Here is a 19,478-nt window from a genome sequence, read left to right on the forward strand (position 1 = left end):
AGGCTTTTACTATTACTGACATTTACATGTATCAATCTGTGTCTGACCTCATGTTTTTTGGACAATATTATTATAAGTCCTCCTTCTTACAGATGTCAAGTGTATCCAGCAAGTGTATAAGAAAGGCTAGGCATAAAGTCTGCAACATATGCCAACAAGCAATGTAGAATCTTGGTATAAACCCACCTGCTCTTCCTGTTACCCATCAAAACCTCCAGGTCAGCATAATGCCACAGGATTTCTTGAATGGTTTTAGTCCCAAATGATTAATACTTTCCAAGAAGTAATATCTACTATGGGAAGATTCTGTTACGCAGATAGAAGAGAGGGCACCCTCCAGCACTCATTTTTGCCGGGGACATCCAATGTAGGCACAATTTCTGTCTCAATTTCTGACAGTGAATTACAATTAGATGCTAAGGAAGTCTATCTACTGCATAAGGACAAAGTTTTGAGGCTTATTAAGGAGGTCAAGAGAACTCTACAAACAGACCAACTACCATTATTCCATTTTCCACCTTATGAGGACAAATATTTGCCAGTCCATCCAATCATGGAGCAGTGGCTTAAGAAGAATTGGAATAAGCCTGAAAAGAAATTCAACAAAAGGGGCTTAGTTTAAAATTACTTACACCATAGACTCTATGAAGTTTGTTTCTAAAACAATGGCAGTATCCAATGTAGCTTGCACGTTGAAACAATGGACGAAGGATGCAACATCCAAGAAAAGCCTCTGTGCTCTACCTCTCGACTCTTTTCCTATGTTTGGTACACAACTGTCAGATTGTAAATCTATTAATGGGGACAAGGGAACCTTCTTTCCGCAAACTTTCTGTAAACACAATACAGGTACTTCTCCTAGGTCAAGACGATCTCCTAGTCACCAGCAGAATGTTTGTTTCCTCAGAAAACAAGGAGGTAGACAACATTAAGCTATTTAACGCAAAAAATACAGAAAAATGATTAGGAAGATTGGCTCAGTTGCAATTTCTTGCTACAATGAGAGTGAGAATTCTCAAATCTTTCAGCAGATCGTCAACAGATGGGGTCACCGAGACTTTAACACTATGGCGTCCAAGTACAACAAGAGACTCCCATGCGTTTGTTCTCTATCCAGGATGGAATCACTGCTAGCAATAGTCGGACTCTCTATAACTTGGAAAAGGAGATTTGTGTATGTGTTCCCTCCAACACCTCTCATTCCCCGAGTACTGACAAAAATTTGCCTAAAGAAAGTAAAGACGTTCATCATTCTGTCCTATTGGCCAAGGAAACAATGGTTTCTTCTGGCATTAGAGCTTTCGAGAGAAGAATTCTGGAAACTTCCTCTCTCACAGAATCTACTATCTCAAGAAGGAATGTTTTATCAACATTTGAACCATCTTCAATTGACAGCATGGAAAATGTGCGTCATCTCTCCTGAAGTAGTTAACACTATCATGACTTAAAAAAATGTGCACACAAAAAGTGTATGCTAGAGTATGGGAGATGTATTCTGCATGGGCGACAGAAAATTCAGTGTCAGTATTTTAGGTGTCTTCCCTGTTATTTCAAGAAAGGCCTGAATCTGAACATGCTGAAGGTACATTTTATGGCTATAAATGTGCAGATAAAAGGTAATTTTGTTATCGGTTTCTGTTGTGTCATGCTTCTTCAAAGCCCTAAATAAGCTAAGACCATCTTTCCACAATCCAGTATCATCTTGGGAACTTCCCATCATCCTCAGGGATTTATGTCTAGACCCAAACAAAGGAAGAGACACTGGCGCTATGGAAATATATTAATGCCAGAAAACTGCAGCTAGGTTACTGTAAATGGCTCCCCTGTCAGATCATTAAAGTGTGTAGACAAATTGTATTGTGTAAGTAACAGCACTGTATGGGACTTGTACTAAGATTCTATAGTAGTTCTGTGTATAGGACCGAATCAAAAATTAACTTGCGCAGGGTGTAACCCAGGGCCGGTTCTGCCTATAGGCAAAATAGGCAGCTGCCTAGAGCACCCTCTTGATGGGGGGCGCCGCTATGCATGCTGTAAGATGGGGGTGCTGGCCCAGTCAGCACCACCATGTCACCCCAGTAGTAATTACATAAGGAGGATGTTTGTTACAGTGTGTCATCCCAGTGGTAAGCACAAAGGAAAGGAAGTGCACACCCAAAGAGGATTCAATAATCAAATATATCTTTATTATACAAAAAATACACACATAACATCACTGTAAAGGACAGCAAAGGACATCTAAAACCAATTAAAAGCGCTCATAAAAGAGCAAAAAGCACAACATGGGGAGGGGCCATGAACCCCCTATCCCCAAGTCCTGTCCTGCAAGGATAATAAATACAGCAAAACTGCTACTCCAAGGTGCACTGCACAGTGCTAACATAAGACAAAAAACAATGCATTGATACCCAAAATGCATAAGAATAACAAATAACTAGACATAGATAATAAAGGGTAGCAAACCACAGACAGAGGAGCAGCTGAATATGGTGATGCAGGACAGGACAGCCGGACCCCACGCGTTCCGTCACTTTATGGTGACTTCCTCAGGGGTGTTGTGCCAAATGTGTCCTAAGTCTCTCCTTAAATATCATATGTATTTAGTAGTGATAACTGACAGGTGAAGTGTCCGTTCTTAAACCGCACATGGCGCTGGGCGCATGCCACATCCTGGCGTGTACTCTACGTGCGGGCATGTCCTTTACAGTGATCTCATGTGTGTACTTTTTGTGTAATAAAGATATATTTGATTATTGAATCCTCTCTGGGTGTGCACTTTTATGCAGCGATCCTTCCTTTCCTTTGCTCTATATGGTATCTTTTCGCTGTTAGTAGCACCCGGTCATTATACTGGATAGGTTGAGCCCCCCTTGCTCTTTCTGTGCTACCCCAGTAGTAAGGTGATTATATAAGGAGGAGGTTTGTTACAGTGTGTCACCCCAGTAGTAAGGTGGGGTGTGTCAAAGGGCGAAGCCAATAGGCAGGGTCAAGGGGCAGCAATATTAGCTTTTGCCTAATGTGGCAAAAATTCTTGCACCAGCTTTGGTGTAATCATGTAAAAGAAGAGCAATCTAATGCCAAAAGATCACCCCAAAATAATGTTTACAAGAATAACTGTACAGTCCAAACAGGTTATTTCCCACCTTGAGGGAGTGTTCTTAATGAATGGCAATGGAGTGAGGGTAGACACTGGTAGTGGCAGCACATCTTCACTGCTGGGAAAACTCCCCCGGCCGGCGGCATCTTGACCAGCAAGCTCTGTTGTAGTCTATTGCACTCTGTCCCGTAGCTGTATGTGATGCCACAACAGGTAGCTAGTTGGGCCAAAAAGCCTACGCGTTTCGGAAAGTGAATGCTTTACTTCTTCATGGCCCTGACAAAGAAAAGTGATCTCTTTCTGAAATGCGTAGGCTTTTTGGCCCAACTAGTTACCTGTTGTGACATCACATACAGCTATGGGACCAAGTCCAGACCCTGCAAAAGAGATACCTGCAGCAAGATTTGGCGGCAGCAGACACTGAGGTTTTTTTTTATTTGTTGTTGTTGTTGTTGTTGTTGTTTTTTACATAGTAAGGTGCAAACTCTGGAGATCTTAATGCCCAAACTCAAAGACATAAACTTTATCAGACCGAAAACCGTATTCGTACAACATACAATTACCATATAAAGTAGCCACAGAGGTTTTGAGATTCTGTTCTGTGGAGTGATGAAGCAAAATTGGTAATATTGGTGCCTATAGATCAGTGTGTGTGTCGGGAACAAGAAGAATGATGCATATGCTACGGTGATGCTTAAAGGGGTACTCCGCCCCTAGACATCTTATCCCCATCTTATCTGATCATGGGGGTCACACCACTGGGGACCGGTGCACGGAGCAAACTTCGCTCTGTGCCGGATGACTGGCAATGCGGGGAGGAGGCACGTGACGTTACGGCCATGCCCCCTCAATGCAAGTCTATGGGAGGGGGCGTGACGGCCGTCACGCCCCCTCCCATAGACTTGCATTGAGGTGGCGTGGACGTGACATCATGAGCGGGGCGTGGCCATGACGTCACGAGCCTCCGGAGCTGCATCCGACGCTCTAAACAAACGCCGGGTGCAGCAGGGAGATCCTTTGTATAAGGGATAGGATGTCTAGGGGCGGAGTACCCCTTTAAGGGCTACTTTGTCTCTGGCACTGTAAACCTTCAGCATCTTGAGGGCAAGATGGATTTAATCAAGTATGAGGAAATTGTTGAAGAACACATCATGTCTTCTGTCAGGAAGCTGAAGCTTGGGTGTCATTAGACCTTTAAACAGTACAATGATCTCATGTATACCTCAAAGACCACCAAGGCTTAGTATCAGAAGAAGTCCTAGAAGATTCTGGGGGACCATCACAGTTGTCTTACTTGAACCAGATAGACAAGGTGGTTGCCAAAATGCAAATCCAAGAATATTAGTGACTTGGAGGACATTCTCCATGAGGAATGGGCTAAGATTCTTCAGAATAAAATGGTGAAAGTTTCAATTTTTTTTTCAAATAAACCTTTTTTTTAATGGGAGTTAAATAACTTTGGTTGTACATGTGCCTGGAAGAGATGGGGGAGGGGCAGATGAAATGATTCAGTATATTCATAAAGAGAGTGTTCCCTTGTGTACTGTTAAAGAAGTACTCCGGTGGGAAAAAAATTTTTTTTTAAATCAGCTGGTGCCAAAAAGTCAAACAGATTTGTAAATTACTTCTATTTAAAAATGTTAATCCTTCCAGTACTTATCAGCTGCTGTATACTACAGAGGAAGTTCTTCTCTTTTTGAATTTCTTTTCTGTCTGACCACAGTGCTCTCTGCTGACACCTCTGTCCATGTCAGGAACTGTCCAGAGCAGAAGAAAATCCCCATGGCAAACCTACCCTGCTCTGGACAGTTCCTGACATGGACAGAGTTGTCAGCACTGTGGTCAGACAGAAAGGAAATTCAAAAAGAAAACAACTTCCTTTGTTGTATACAGCAGCTGATAAGTAATGGAAGGATTAATATTTTTACATAGAAGTTATTTACAAATCTGTTTAACTTTCTGGCACCAGTTGATTTAAAAAAAAATGTTCTCCACTGGAGTACCCCTTTAAGATTTGCAAGGCTGTTTTGGTTTTAATACCGAGTTCACATTCTCCAGTAAGAAAGTACTGCTGACAAAATGATCCACCTGCAACTAAATTTGACCTTCACAAAGTCCATATAGTTTCTGAGTACGAAATATAAGCTTTGTAAGTTATGGTGCTGAGATTTATTTTTTGCTTTAGATGGTGATATGGGTTTATATATATAGACGTTTTCAATGCTGAAGAGTGTTGAGTTGTTCAGAATCTTTCTTACATCCTGAAAATGAAAAATAATAGAAATAGTTTCCAATAAATGTTGTATACAGTAAGTGTTGTATTGAGTAAGTAGAAAGCATTGACGTCAATGCCAAGAAAAATAAAAAGCACAGTCAATCTCTTTACCTGCTAAATTGGTTTAGATGCCTCTGATATGTACTTCATTACTGACAGAGAAGCCACTGTGTTGTTGTTTCTGGATCCCACCTTGAGTCCAACCTTCTCTGTCTCTTCCATGGGGTACAGGATCATAGAACCTGGGAAACATTACTCATGGTTACAATACACACAGAGACATATTCCTTTGATTGCCAAGGTTAAGCAGACATTGTAAAAATCTCGGACCAGATTTTTATTATTATTTTTATGTCTTACCATCTCATTCCTTGTCCCCAACATAGAATCCTAACTTATGAACTCATTCCTAGTCAGGGCTGGTGCAAGGATTTTAGCCACCCTAGGTGAAAGCTAATTTTGCCGCCCCTTGACCCCACCCATTGGCTCCTCCCTTTTGACATCTTACTGGGGTGAGACACTGTAGAAAACCTCCTCCTCATGGGGCGGATGCAATGTCAGGACCTGCCTGTCTGGCCTCAGAGGTGGCACTATGCTCCTCCAGCAGGCTAAAGAATGTAGATTATTATGGTATCGGGGGGGGGGGGGGGGGGAGGAATAGCAACAGTGGTGCTGGCTAGGTGGGTGCTTCAGATGAGCCGCAGGTGCTATGGAAGCTGGCTGGCTGCTAACTTTCTTGCAGCGGGCAGAGTGGTGCACCCATCAAGAGGGTGCTCTAGGCGGTTGTCTATTTTGCCTATAGGCAGAACCGGCCCTGTTCCTATTCCACAGTGTGGCTACCCTCTAATTCCTAGTCCCCCCCAATCTCATTCTTGGTCCCCAACATGGCTTTCCATCTCCTTTCTGGTCCCCAGAATGGCTTCCCGTCATATTTCATGACCCCAGTATGACTGCCCATCTCATTCGTGGCCACCACATGGCTCTTTATCTCATTCCTTGTCTCCAGCATGGTTTCCCATCTCATATCTGGCCTATAGCATGGCTCCCTATCTTAGTTCTGGTCCTCAGCTTGGCTTTTCATGTCAGTTGTCCCCAGGATGGCTCCCTATCTCATTCCTAGTTCACTGCACTGCAGTGCTCATTCCAGTTCTAAGCATAGCACTCATCTCATTACTGTTCCTCAGCATGGCTCTGGTCTCATTCCAAGATGGAATAAAGTCTAGAAAAGATACCTTAGTTTGTAGTTAGTCAGGTACTGTTGTGGGGGCTCCTTCCCTGACTGTACATAAGTGAGATTATTGTTACTGAATCCAGATGCCTCCTATAAGTAAAACATGGAAGTCACATATTGTCACCTAAAATCTGAAAACCATTATTTATCTAGCTAAGTATTTTTTTAATCTACACACCTTTTTACCAACATTCATCCTTCCTAAAAGGTCATCTTTGTTCTTAGCTTTATCATCAGATTGGGAGTCATTGAATGGAGCCTAAGTTTTAATTGTCAACAGAAATAAGAAGAAAAACTACATCAGAGAGAACCATCGGGAATGAAGGATACGTCAGAATTCAATGGATGAGTCTTACATTGGTATGAAGAACTTGATCTAGTTCCCTGGAGAAACCACTGTCTCTGTTGGAATTCCTGGCCAAAGCTGGCAGTGGCTCTCTGCCCTATTATGCAGGAGAAAGTAGTCATTTTCTGTAGTGTTGTGTACAGTACGGAATCAAAATACATTTTATACAGTTGAAAATTGTTAGCAGCAAAGGAAATACAAAGGGAGCACAAAGCATAGAAGCAGATTATGTGGCTGTGTGGCCATTGCAGAAGGATAGCAAAGCTCTGGTTGGCATCCTGTACAGCGCTCCTTCTACAGAAGTATATTGTTATCAGGAATTGGCCCAAAAAGATACTAAAATACCGTATTTTTCGCTCCATAAGATGCTTTTTTGTCTCCCCCAAAAGTGGGAAGGAAATATCTGTGCTTCTTAAGAAGTGAATGTGTGTGCCAAAGTGCAGGGCCGAAGTGCAGGGGAGGCTGCTAAGCTTACCTGCTCCTGGGTCTGTACAGCGAAGTGCTCCGCTGCCCCGTTCTCTGATTCATGACGCTGCCCCGTTCTTCCATCACCTTTACTGCCGCTGTCCTGTTCTCCTGTCCGCATAATGGAGTCTTATGGAGGAGCATGTGACACACACGTCACTCCACGGCGCCCAGCGTAACGCTACGGAGGAAGCAGAGTGACGTGTATGTTACATGCTCCTCCATAGACTCCATTATGCGGAGTGCAGAACAGGTCAGCGGTAGTGATAAGTACCGGTAAGCAACTACAAGGGCGGTCCTGCTGGCCACATGGAAGGTCCTGCTGTTTACAAAGGGGGTTCTGCTGGCCACAAGGAGGCTTCTGCTGGCCACAAGGGGGGTCCTGCTTTTTACAAGGGGGGTTCTGCTGGCCACAAAGGGGTTTGGTTAAGAATATTTTTTTTCTTGTTCTCCTCCTCTAAAACTTAGGTGCGTCTTATGTAGCGGAAAAAACGGTAGCTGAAAGGTGAAAACATTTGACACTGCCATGCCCTTGATGGAAAAAAAATGGTAACATAATAAGGGCAATTATGATCTTTGCTATAGGCTTTCAAAGAATACTACTGGATAGTACAGTCTAATGGTTACCTGCAACATGGAAGATGGCAGAAAATCTGTCTTGGTAATACTGTGTCCCATCAAACGGTGGTACCCCTTCTATGTTATACAAGCACATAAATCAGTGTTATATGTAAAATAAGATACAACTGCTATCTATGAATAGTAGTTGTCTATTCTATTGTTAAAGAGTTTTACCGGTACATGGTACTGTGAATAAGGATCATGGGTTATTGGTTCTAAATTTGATCCTTCTGTGAATCCTGAATTTTCCATTTCTCCTATTATTGCTCTTTGGGCTTTGCCTGTAGAGAAAAGTAGATCAAGCATAATTAACAATGTCAGTTTATTATGATCATATAAAGTTCTTTTCTGACATAATCCCATGAAAACGCTATTGACTCCATAAATACGGTGTCCATTTTAGGACATCGTCAGTCGTCAGCCGTACCTCTGTCCTCCGTCAGGCAGAACAGCGTCCCGCCTTCTCCCTCGGACCAATCTCCGTCAGTCTTCAGCCGCAACTCCCTCCTCCCTCCTTTGTCATCCTAAAGTCTTTCATCCAAAACTCCATCATCCCTCAGACGAAAAACCTTCCTGCCGTGTAGCAGAGCCTAGTCAGTGTCGGCTCTCTGCTATACGGGTTCTGCTGTACATGCCATTCAATGTCGGCTCTGCTATGCGGCAGGAAGTTCTGAGGGAGAATCGTCTGAGGCATGACAGCATTTTGGATGAGGGACTTTTGGATGAGGGAGCTGTGGCTGAAGGATGACAGCGATTGGGCTGAGGGAGGAGGCTGTTTCACCTGACGGAGGACAGAGTTGCGGCTGAAGACTGACGGCACTTGGTCCGAGGGAGGACGCTGTTTCACATGACGGAGGACGGGGTTGTGGCTGACGACTGACGGCGATTGCTCTCAGGGAGGACACTGCTTCACCTGACGGAGGACGGAGTTATGTCTGATGACTGACGATGTCCTAAAATGGACAGCGTATATAGAGGACCTTTGCTCCATATGATTAGTGGAGTAAACTATAGTCCTTTCCAAACCACAGGCAACACAATATTATATTTATCCTGCACATTTTTCCCATGTAACATTGTGGCCACCATCAGTGACAATTTGTTGTATTCATCCTTTGTAAGTCACTTGTCTTCTTCATGTTATTACATAAGAAATGATAGAAAAAAAGCAATCGATCAAGATAGTTCATAGGACAACTGCTATTTTTTTTATTTCCCTTGTATATCTAGCCCACTTTTCCTATATGAGCCTTACCTAGGGGATGAGTTGCTTTTGGTGTGAACCTGGTTTTGTATTCAGTAGACATGAAGGCTGGACCCTGAAGCAATAAGATGATTTCACAATGAAAAAAAAAAAAAACAGATACATAGGAAGGTCATCACTGTATGATCTGTGGGGTCCAACCACTGATAATCAGAATAAAGCAGCTGCAGTACCTGACACATTACCAAATATAGCTGGATGTTCTGGTGCAGCTGATCTCGATAGCTGAGCTGTAGAATAAGGGTTTATTAACATGGCGGAATTTCCGCCAGTGGAATTCCGCCTCAAATGAAAGCCCAATACACTTCTATGGGATTCCGCACTCCTGTTGACACTTCGGAATTTCTGCTTGCGCAAGCAGAACTTCCGAAGTGTCAACAGGAGTACGTAATCCCATAGAAGTGTATTGGGCTTTCATTTGAGGAAGAATTCCGCCGTGTGAATAGACCCTTACATGCAGCTATTAAGTCATGTGTACAATGTATCAGGAAGTATGGTGAAGGGGACCTCAATCTCTTTGATTTGTTGATCATACAGTGGCAGCCTATTATAAGGATAGGATATCTATGTTCAAACCTGAAAAAACCTTTTATGTGTAATTTCACAAATACCATGTTACTCTTGACTCACATGATGGAAATTTTCCATGTCCGGAGATCCCTTCCCTCGTGGCACAAATAGCAGTGGTCGATGTTGTAGTAAAATACCAGGTATGGCTTCTGGACCATGATCCCGAGTGTCAAAATGAACTGACTTAACCTGTCATAATAAAAGCAGAGCCTATTTAGAGAACCCCTTTAATAAATAAAAGTATTACTAGTAAATGTATAGTGCACAAATGGAGGAATCCATTAAGAACTCAGGAAATACCTTAAAGCGTACCCATCAGATCCAACAAAAAAACATTTTTTTAAATATATCACTCAGTAGCTAATCCTGATCATGTACATCTAATTTGTATGTGTCTAGCACCTTTATTAGGTTTTTTTTATTACATTTTTAATTTAGTTCACTAGTCTGAATTCCAATTAAAGGGAGGGGGTGTGGCCTCACTGTGCAGGTCTCCGCCCCCTCCCTCAGTATGCTGTCTGCTCACATCTCCCCTAGCATTAGCAAAACTACAACTCCCAGCTTGTCCTCACTGACAGTATGGGACACAAGCTGACAGTGGGAGGATTTTTCCTCCAGCTGTAAGCCCTGCGCTCACAACTGTCAATCAAGGAAGTGTGTCCATGACATAGGTGATGACGCATGGACAAAGCAGGACTAGTATGTGTCCAAGCAGGCAAGGGGGCAGTTGTTTGACTGGCTTTTTCTGGATGAAATATTGAAAATTTTCTAATGAAAGAAATTGCAGAACCTATTGGGTTTGCATGCTTTACAACATATCAAAAGTTTTTGTATCTGACAGTGCCCATTTAAGGAAAAACGGAAACGTGTAGAGGCACCACTTTGCATGCAGCTGTACAGACATGTTTTAAAGGAACCAGATGAAGAGGGGACGAAATGTGACAAAATGTGTCATCTGTACAGTTTAATACCGTATCCATTTTTCCCCGTGTGGTTTCCTGACTTCTTACCGGATTCCTCCTTTTCTACATTCTATTTACCTGCACTCGGCCTAGAGTGACCAATGGATACTGGCAGCCTTCTGTGCACCCCTTTCGATAACCACTGGCAGCCCCTGGAGGTCCTTCTGTACTTTCTACAATCTAGCTTCAATGTTAGGCCCAGAGCGTAACACTTAGAGGTAAGTGCATAGCACACCGAAACCCCTTCATCCATTGTCATGGGATAAGGGCACCTAGAGCACCATATTGTCTCTCCTTTTTTTCCCTTCCTCTAATCCTGCATATTAGTAAATGTAACAAGAATAGTCTGCCATTACTCACAGCTCTAGACTTGGGGTTGGTAACTTCGCTGCTCCTAACATATCCACTTTGTGGGAAGGAAAGTGCATGGGGTAACGGCTCCGCACCTGTCACGTGTTCATGTGGGGTGAAGTCTCTGTTAGTGATTGATGTGTAATTGTTCCGCAGGATCAGGCTAGAGAGGAGCAAAATGATTACAGTAAAATATAGTGTATAGCAGGTTATAGAAGGAATATAAAATAAAGAGCTAACCCCATGCGTGGGTTATCCTTCCGATCCAGGTTGGGGGAGTAGTACACAGCTGGTCGAAAGTTAGACTGGTATCCTGTACTGCGATGGGAATAAGTGCCCGAGTGCAAGGCGCTGGCTGCTCCAAATTCTGGACGACCTGCATTATTTACCATGAAAAGAATTGAGATTATTTTTAGAAGAATTCAGTTGTTCCTCCTTTATGAACATGGATGTAACTACAAAGGAGGCAGGTGTAGCTGCTGCGGTTGTTACAAGCAGCTAAGGAGAGACATCTTAGAGGTGATTTGTACTGAAGATGATGCGTAGACAGTCAGAAATGTACAAAAGATAGATGGGACATGAAGATAAGGAGAAAAAGGAAGCAGTTAATATATATGGTCTTTTCTGGACCATTGTAACTTGAAACCAGACTCAACATAAAATGTACTGACAGTCCAGATCTGTGAAACGTGTCAATTGCTGGAAGAACCGATCAATCAGAATGGACATTTCACTGGTAAAACACCTGTATTACTGAAGTGTATGCACTGATTGATGTCTGGTAGCGCCCCCTACAGTACAGGAAGGTATTACATGTTCTGTACTCTTTACCTGTACCAGGGTAAGCTGCTCCTTTGGACACCAGGTAATGGCGACTCCATGTTACTTTTTTAAGACATTACGTGCACTATACAGGACCCCGAAGAAGTTCCTGTCCTTTACATAGACCAGTGTTTCCCAAGCAGGGTGCCCCCAGCTGTTGCAAAACTACAACTCACAGCATGCCCGGACAGCCATTGGCTGTCCGGGCATGCTGGGAGTTGTAGTTTTACAACAGCTGTAGGCTCCCTGCTGTGGAAACACTGACATAGACAGTGATTTACAGCTCCCAGCAGATCTTTCTTACTTTTATATGTAAGGATTTGCTTTATCTATATTAGTTATCTACTTATATTTCTTTAACCCCTTAAGGACACAGCCCATTTTCACCTCTAGGACGCAGCCCTTTTTTGCACATCTGACCACTGTCACTTTAAACATTAATAACTCTGGAATGCTTTTACTTATCAATCTGATTCCGAGATTGTTTTTTCGTGACATATTCTACTTTAACATAGTGGTAAATTTTTGTGGTAACTTGCATCCTTTCTTGGTGAAAAATCCCAAAATTTGATGAAAAAATTGAAAATTTTGCATTTTTCTAACTTTGAAGCTCTCTGTTTGTAAGGAAAATGGATATTCAAAATATTTTTTTTTTTGATTCACATATACAATATGTCTACTTTATATTTTCATCATAAAATTTACGAGTTTTTACTTTTGGAAGACACCAGAGGGCTTCAAAGTTCAGCAGCAATTTTACAATTTTTCACAAAATTTTCAAACTCGCTATTTTTCATGGACCAGTTCAGGTTTGAAGTGGATTTGAAGGGTCTTCTTATTAGAAATACCCCACAAATGACCCCATTATAAAAACTGCACCCCCCAAAGTATTCAAAATGACATTCAGTCAGCGTTTTAACCCTTTAGGTGTTTCACAGGAAAAGCAGCAAAGTGAAGGAGAAAATTCAAAATCTTCATTTTTTACACTTGCATGTTCTTGTAGACCCAATTTTTGAATTTTTACAAGGGGTAAAAGGATAAAATTTATACTTGAATTTGTAGCCCAATTTCTCTCGAGTAACCACATACCTCATATGTCTATGTAAATTGTTCGGCGGGCGCAGTAGAGGGCTCAGAAGCGAAAGAGCGACAAAGGGATTTTGGAGAGTACGTTTTTCTGAAATGGTTTTTTGGGGGCATGTTGCATTTAGGAAGCCCCTATGGTGCCAAAACAGCAAAAAAAAAAAAAACATGGCATACCATTTTGGAAACTAGACCCCTTGAGGAACGTAACAAGGAATTAAGTGAGCCTTAATACCCCACAGGTGTTTCATGACTTTTGCATATGTAAAAAAAATATATATATTTTTCACTAAAATGTGTGTTTCCCCCCAAATTTCACATTTTTGCAAGGGTTAATAGCAGAAAATACCCCCCAAAATTTGTAACCCCATCTCTTCTGAGTATGGAGGTACCCCATAAGTTGACCTGAAGTGCATTACGGGCGAACTACAATGCTCAGAAGAGAAGGAGTCATATTTGGCTTTTTGAGAGCAAATTTTGCTCGGGGGGCATGTCGCATTTAGGAAGCCCCTATGGTGCCAGGACAGCAAAAAAAAACGACATGGCATACCATTTTGGAAACTAGACTCCTTGAGGAACGTAACAAGGGATAAAGTGAACCTTAATACCCCACAGGTGTTTCACGACTTTTGCATATGTAAAAAAAAAATTTTTTTTTTTTACCAAAAATGCTTGGTTTAGCAAAAATTTTACATTTTAAAAAAAGGTAATAGCAGAAAATACCCCCCAAACTTTGAAGCCCAATTTCTCCCGATTCAGAAAACACCCAATATGGGGATGAAAAGTGCTCTGCTGGCGCACTACAGGTCTCAGAAGAGAAGGAGTCACATTTGGCTTTTTGGAAGCAAATTTTGCTCTGGGGGCATGCCGCATTTAGGAAGCACCTATGGTGCCAGGACAGAAAAAAAAACCACATGGCATACCATTTTGGAAACTAGACCCCTTGGGGAACGTAACAAGGGGTAAAGTGAACCTTAATACCCCACAGGTGTTTCACGACTTTTGCATATGTAAAAAAAAAAAAATTTTTTACACTAAAATGCTTGTTTTCCCCCAAATTTTACATTTTTACAAGGGATAATAGCAGAAAATACCCCCCAAAATTTGTAACCCCATCTCTTCTGAGTATGGAAATACCCAATAAGTGGACGTGAAGTGCACTGGGGGCGAACTACAATGCTCAGAAGAGAAGGAGCATCATTGAGCTTTTGGAGAGAGAATTTGGCCATGTGCATTTCCAAAGCCCCCCCGTGGTGCCAGAACAGTGGACCCCCCCACATGTGACCCCATTTTTAAAGCTACACCCATCACGGAAGGTAATAAGGGGTGGCATTGGCATTTGACGGATCTTTGGAACAGTGGGCTGTGCAAATAAAAAATTTTATTTTTCATTTTCACAGACCCCTGTTTCAAAGATCTGTCAGACACCTGTGGGGTGTAAATGCTCACTGTACCCCTTGTTACATTCCGTGAGGGGTGTAGTTTCCAAAATGGGGTCACATGTGGGTATTTATTGTTTTGCACTTATGTCAGAACCGCTGTAAAATCAGCCACCCCTGTGCAAATCACCAATTTAGACCTCAAATTTACATGGTGCACTCTCCCTTCTGAGCCTTGTTGTGCGCCCCCAGAACACTTTGCGCCCACATATGGGGTATCTCCGTCCTCAGGAGAAATTGTGTTACAAATTTTGGAGGCTTTTTTTCTTTTACCGCTTGTGAAATTTTAAAGTATGGGGCAACACCAGTATGTTAGTGTACAAAAATGGTTTTTTTTTACACTAACATGCTGGTGTAGACCCCAACTTTACCTTTTCATAAGGGGTAAAAGGAGAAAAAGCCCCCCAAAATTTGTTAGGCAATTTCTCCCGAGTACGGAAATACCCCATATGTGGCCCTAAACTGTTGCCTTGAAATACGCCAGGGCTCCGAAGTGAGAGAGCGCCATGTGCATTTGAGGCCTAAATTAGGGATTTGCATAGGGGTGGACATAGGGGTATTCTACACCAGTGATTCTCAAACAGGGTGCCTCCAGCTGTTGCTAAACTCCCAGCATGCTTGGACAGTCAATGGCTGTCCGGAAATGCTGGGAGTTTTTGTTTTGCAACAGCTGGAGGCTCCGTTTTGGAAACACTGCTGTAGGATACGTTTTTCATTTTTATTGGGGGGGGAAGGGGTGGTGGTGGGAGGGGGCAGTGTACGTGTGTATATGTAGTGTTTTACTCTTTATTTTATGTTAGTGTAGTGTTTTTAGGTTACATTCACACTGACGGCGGATTACACTGAGTCTCCCGCTAGGAGTTTGAGCTGCGGCTGCAGCTCAAACTTGAAGCAGGGAACTCACTGTAATCCGTCGCCAGTGTGAATGTAACCTGTACATTCACATGGGAGGGGGGGGGGACTACAACTCCCAGCATGCACTGACAGAACGTGCATGCTGGGAGTTGTAGTTTTGCAACAGCTGGAGGCACACTGGTTGGAAAATACTGAGTTAGGTAATAGAACCTATTACCTAACTCGGTATTTCCCAACCAGTGTGCCTCCAGCTGTTGCAGAACTACAACTCTCAGCATGTACTGATTGCCAAAGGGAATGCTGGGAGATGTAGTTATGCAACAGCTGGAGGCACGCAAGTACAACTCCCAGCATGCCGAGACAGCCATTTGCTGTTCCTGAATGCTGGGAGTTGTAGTTTTGCAAGATTTAGAGGGGTTCAGTATGGAGATCACTGACAGTGGTCTCTAAACTGTGGCCCTCCAGATGTTGCAAAACTACAAATCTCAGCATGCTAAGACAGCAAACTGCTGTCTGGGCATGCTGGGAGTTGTAGTTTTGTAATATCTGGAGGGCTACAGTTTAGAGACCACTGTCAGTGATCTCCAGCCTGAACCCCTCTAAATCTTGCAAAACTACAACTCCCAGCATGCCAACACAGCAAACAGCTGTCAAGGCATGGTGGGAGTTGTAGTTTTGCAACATCTGGAGGGCGACAGTTTAGAAACCACTCTCTAAACTGTCGCCCTGCAGATGTTGCTAGGCAACAGACTCCTGGACACGCGGCGTCATACTTACCTCCACCGCCGCCGTAATCACAGCCACCGCCGCCGGGTAAGTGACCGCCGCTGCCGCCGCCGCCGCTATTACACGGTTCCCCCCGCTGTGCCCGGACACCGATGGGTGGGCATAGTGGGGGGAACCGAACTTTAACCCCCCCGCCCCCAGTCTGCTATTGGTCGGCCGCTCCGCCGATCAATAGCAGGGATAGGAGGGGTGGCAACCCTGCCACCTCACTCCTATCTCTTCAAGGAGGATCGAGGGTGTCTTGGACACCCCCGATCCCCCTTATTTTATCGCGGCGCCGCGATTGATGGGCAGGGGGAGAGCGCTCCCCCTGCAAACACCGTAGATGCCGTGATCAGAACTGATCACGGCATCTATGGGGTTAATGCTGCTGGGACCGGCGCGATCGCGGCCCCGGCAGCTACGGTGGGACTCCGGCTGTGATTGACAGCTGAGTCCCACCCGCGATCTCCTGCGCTGCCCGCGGCAGAGCAGGAGATCGCTTGGACGTATGCATACGTCCATTTGCGCGAACGTGTAATTCGCCTGGACGTATGCATACGTCCAATAGCGGGAAGGGGTTAATCCTCACTTTTTCCTATTTTTGGATGACATTTTGTTGGCTTCAGAACCAATTACCAGGTTTCCATAGAGTTCTGGTCTTAACATACAATGGTTTCAACATACAATGGTCATCCTGGAACCAATTAATATTGTAACTTGAGGGACCACTGTAATGCAGATTAAGGGTCTATTCACTCTATTCACACGTACAGTATTTTGCAGGATTTCAAGCTGTGTTCAGTTTACATTGAAATCTGCAGCAGAAAATCCTGCGCATCAAATCTGCACAGAATACTGTACGTGTGAATAGACCATAAAGGGGTATTCCAGCATCTTTTTTTATTTGACTATACTACAGGGGCTGTAAAGTAAGTGTAGTTCATAATATAGTGTCTGTACCTGTGTGTGACGATGGTCTCACAATTCTTCTGTGATTATCGCCCCAATATTTATTTTTACCAGCATACAAAATGACTCATGTCTCGGGATTTCCCAGGTTGCAGTGCATCGAGACCTGACATCACTAGTCAGGTGATCAGAGGGAGCCTATCCTGCTTCAATTTTGCAGCAGCTGTAGGTCCCCTGGTTAGAAAACACTGTGTTTCAATGGGTGGGGTGGCTGATGGGTGGGAGGAAGGAAAGTGGAAAGTCGATCCAGTCGTCCATTTTGCTGTGAATCACTGGCCAGGTGGTGTGTGGTGAATTCTATCCATGCGGGATATTTTATGCTGCTGAATAACCAATAAATCGATGTTTTAGTGGAATTGCTGGATCGACTTTCTTCTTTTTGTGCTACGTGTATCAGGCCAGGCCAGGCTGAGGATCCGTGCAAAACCAGTGGGAGGTGAGCTGAAGATTACTATCTTTCCTTCAGGAAGGAAAGTGACCTCATACTTGCAAGCATGGAACTGTGGGATGTGTAGTTTAGAGAACAAAATCCAACAGGAAATACCCAGTTCTGGCAGGTACATACTAAAATCACTTTATGGTGGATAAACCCCTTTAAGCAGTATTACATAGGTTTCCAAGCCGGAGGGGGACCATAGGCCCTTATGCCACATAAGTATACACTAGTATCAAAAATATCATGGTGGCTGGGGGGACCTGGAACAGATTGTGCATTGGGACACAGGATTTTCAGTGTCTCATTGAAAGAGTTTTGGAACATACAACAACCAAGAACATCTCTGGACAAACCTATAGTCAGCTTGACCACATCAGTACAGGTCACGGTTCCAGTTCGCTATGTGAAAAGCAATTACACCAACAATATATTTCCTACATAACCCCACCAACTGCATTTATTAAATAAAATAAATAAATAAATGAATAAATAAAAAAAAGCAAAAAACTGACAACCATATAGCATATATATATATATATATATATATATATATATATATATATATATATGGAGAGAAGAAGATTCTATTACCATGCCATTCTGTCTTTTTATCCCAATGCTACTCACCATATGAGGTGTTATAACTGGTACAATAGAAGTTAAGGGGGTCACAACTTCCTCCCGAACTCCCCCGAGACCCTGGAGACATTGTTCCAACAGCAAGAAGTCAGTGACAGGGCAATAAGAAAATGCTGACAGGTGTCATGGACACAGGATGCCTCCACATAGTGTGGCAACATGAATAACCAGGCTACAGTCACTATGGCAACTCAAACAGTGTGGAGTGTGCGGTGCAGGATTCCATTCCCCAGAGCACGGCCTCCTGTCGTCACCACAGACTAAGGGTTCATAGAGATATTGCTCAAGTATTAAAGGCCCCAATATACGTATCTCCTACATGTGGTTTATATACATTGTGTGATGGGGTATGGAGAATGCAATTGGGAAACAACAAAGCAGGAAATGAAAGGGTCAGATGAAAGAAGTAGTGCTGGTATAGTGGAGCAGCTCCCTGTGTCAACCAATCAGAACACTTCTTTCTTTTCATAACCTACTCAGGAAATGTAAAAGCTGGAATCCAATTGGCTGTTGTAAGAAGCGTCTCCACTTTGGGATACTGACGGATCTGTGGACTAAATATAGATACAAGTCTCTACTGATCGTCCCCAAAATGGAATGCAATGGGTGGCCTATGATGCCTCTATGCGGCACAGTATTATGAGGTGATTCTCCACCAGATCCTTTTTTGTTTCTAGGCCATCTATAGTTTTTATTCTTGGAATGTAATAAAAGTTTTAATTGGTTGTGTTGAGGCCACCATTATAGGAACCTCAAGGATTTGTAGGGCTGTAACAGTTTGCACACTCCGCACCAAAGAATGAAAGCCTTTTCCTTTGTTTTGGAAGTCCAAAAAGATGTATTAAAGGCATTTAACATTGTAGTTAATTCTGTAGTTGAATGTGTTTTTTCACTTTAAATTAAAGGGGTATTCCGGGCAAAAACATCTTATCCCCTATCCAAAAGATAGGGGATAAGATGTCTGATTGCGGGGGTCCCACCGTTGGGACCCCCCGCGATCTCCCTGCAGCACCTGCATTGTATGCAGGGCTGCGTCTCCAGTTTCGGAAATCTCTGTGACGGCCGTTACGCCCCCTCCCATAGACATGAATACAGGGGGCGTGGCGTTACGTTACGTCTCCAGTCCTGGAAACCCAGAGGTTTCTGAAACTGGAGAAGCAGCCCCACATAGAGTGCTGCAGGGAGATTGCGGGGGTCCCCAGCGGCAGGCCCCCCACAATCAGACATCTTATCCCCTGTCCTTTGGATAGGGGATAAGATGTTTTTTACCAGAATACCCCTTTAA

General features: G+C 43.4%; 1 protein-coding gene across 1 annotated transcript; it reads right to left on the bottom strand.

Annotated features, from left to right (window-relative positions):
- Nucleotides 1-5,064: 5,064 nt before the first annotated feature.
- LOC130313458 (protein phosphatase 1 regulatory subunit 32-like) lies at nt 5,065-18,625 on the bottom strand. The gene is made up of 12 exons (XM_056552660.1): nt 18,182-18,625; nt 11,423-11,558; nt 11,192-11,345; nt 9,930-10,058; nt 9,291-9,354; nt 8,210-8,316; nt 8,042-8,110; nt 6,960-7,046; nt 6,782-6,862; nt 6,605-6,693; nt 5,484-5,614; nt 5,065-5,358 (listed from the first exon to the last, which is right to left on the bottom strand). The coding sequence occupies exons 1-11, from the start codon at nt 18,261-18,263 to the stop codon at nt 5,497-5,499; spliced, it is 1,116 nt and encodes a 371-aa protein (XP_056408635.1). The 5' UTR covers nt 18,264-18,625; the 3' UTR covers nt 5,065-5,358; nt 5,484-5,496.
- Between the last annotated feature and the right edge of the window lie 853 nt (nt 18,626-19,478).

This window comes from Hyla sarda, unplaced genomic scaffold, assembly GCF_029499605.1.
Source record: "Hyla sarda isolate aHylSar1 unplaced genomic scaffold, aHylSar1.hap1 scaffold_1767, whole genome shotgun sequence".
Taxonomy (NCBI): Eukaryota; Metazoa; Chordata; class Amphibia; order Anura; family Hylidae; genus Hyla; species Hyla sarda.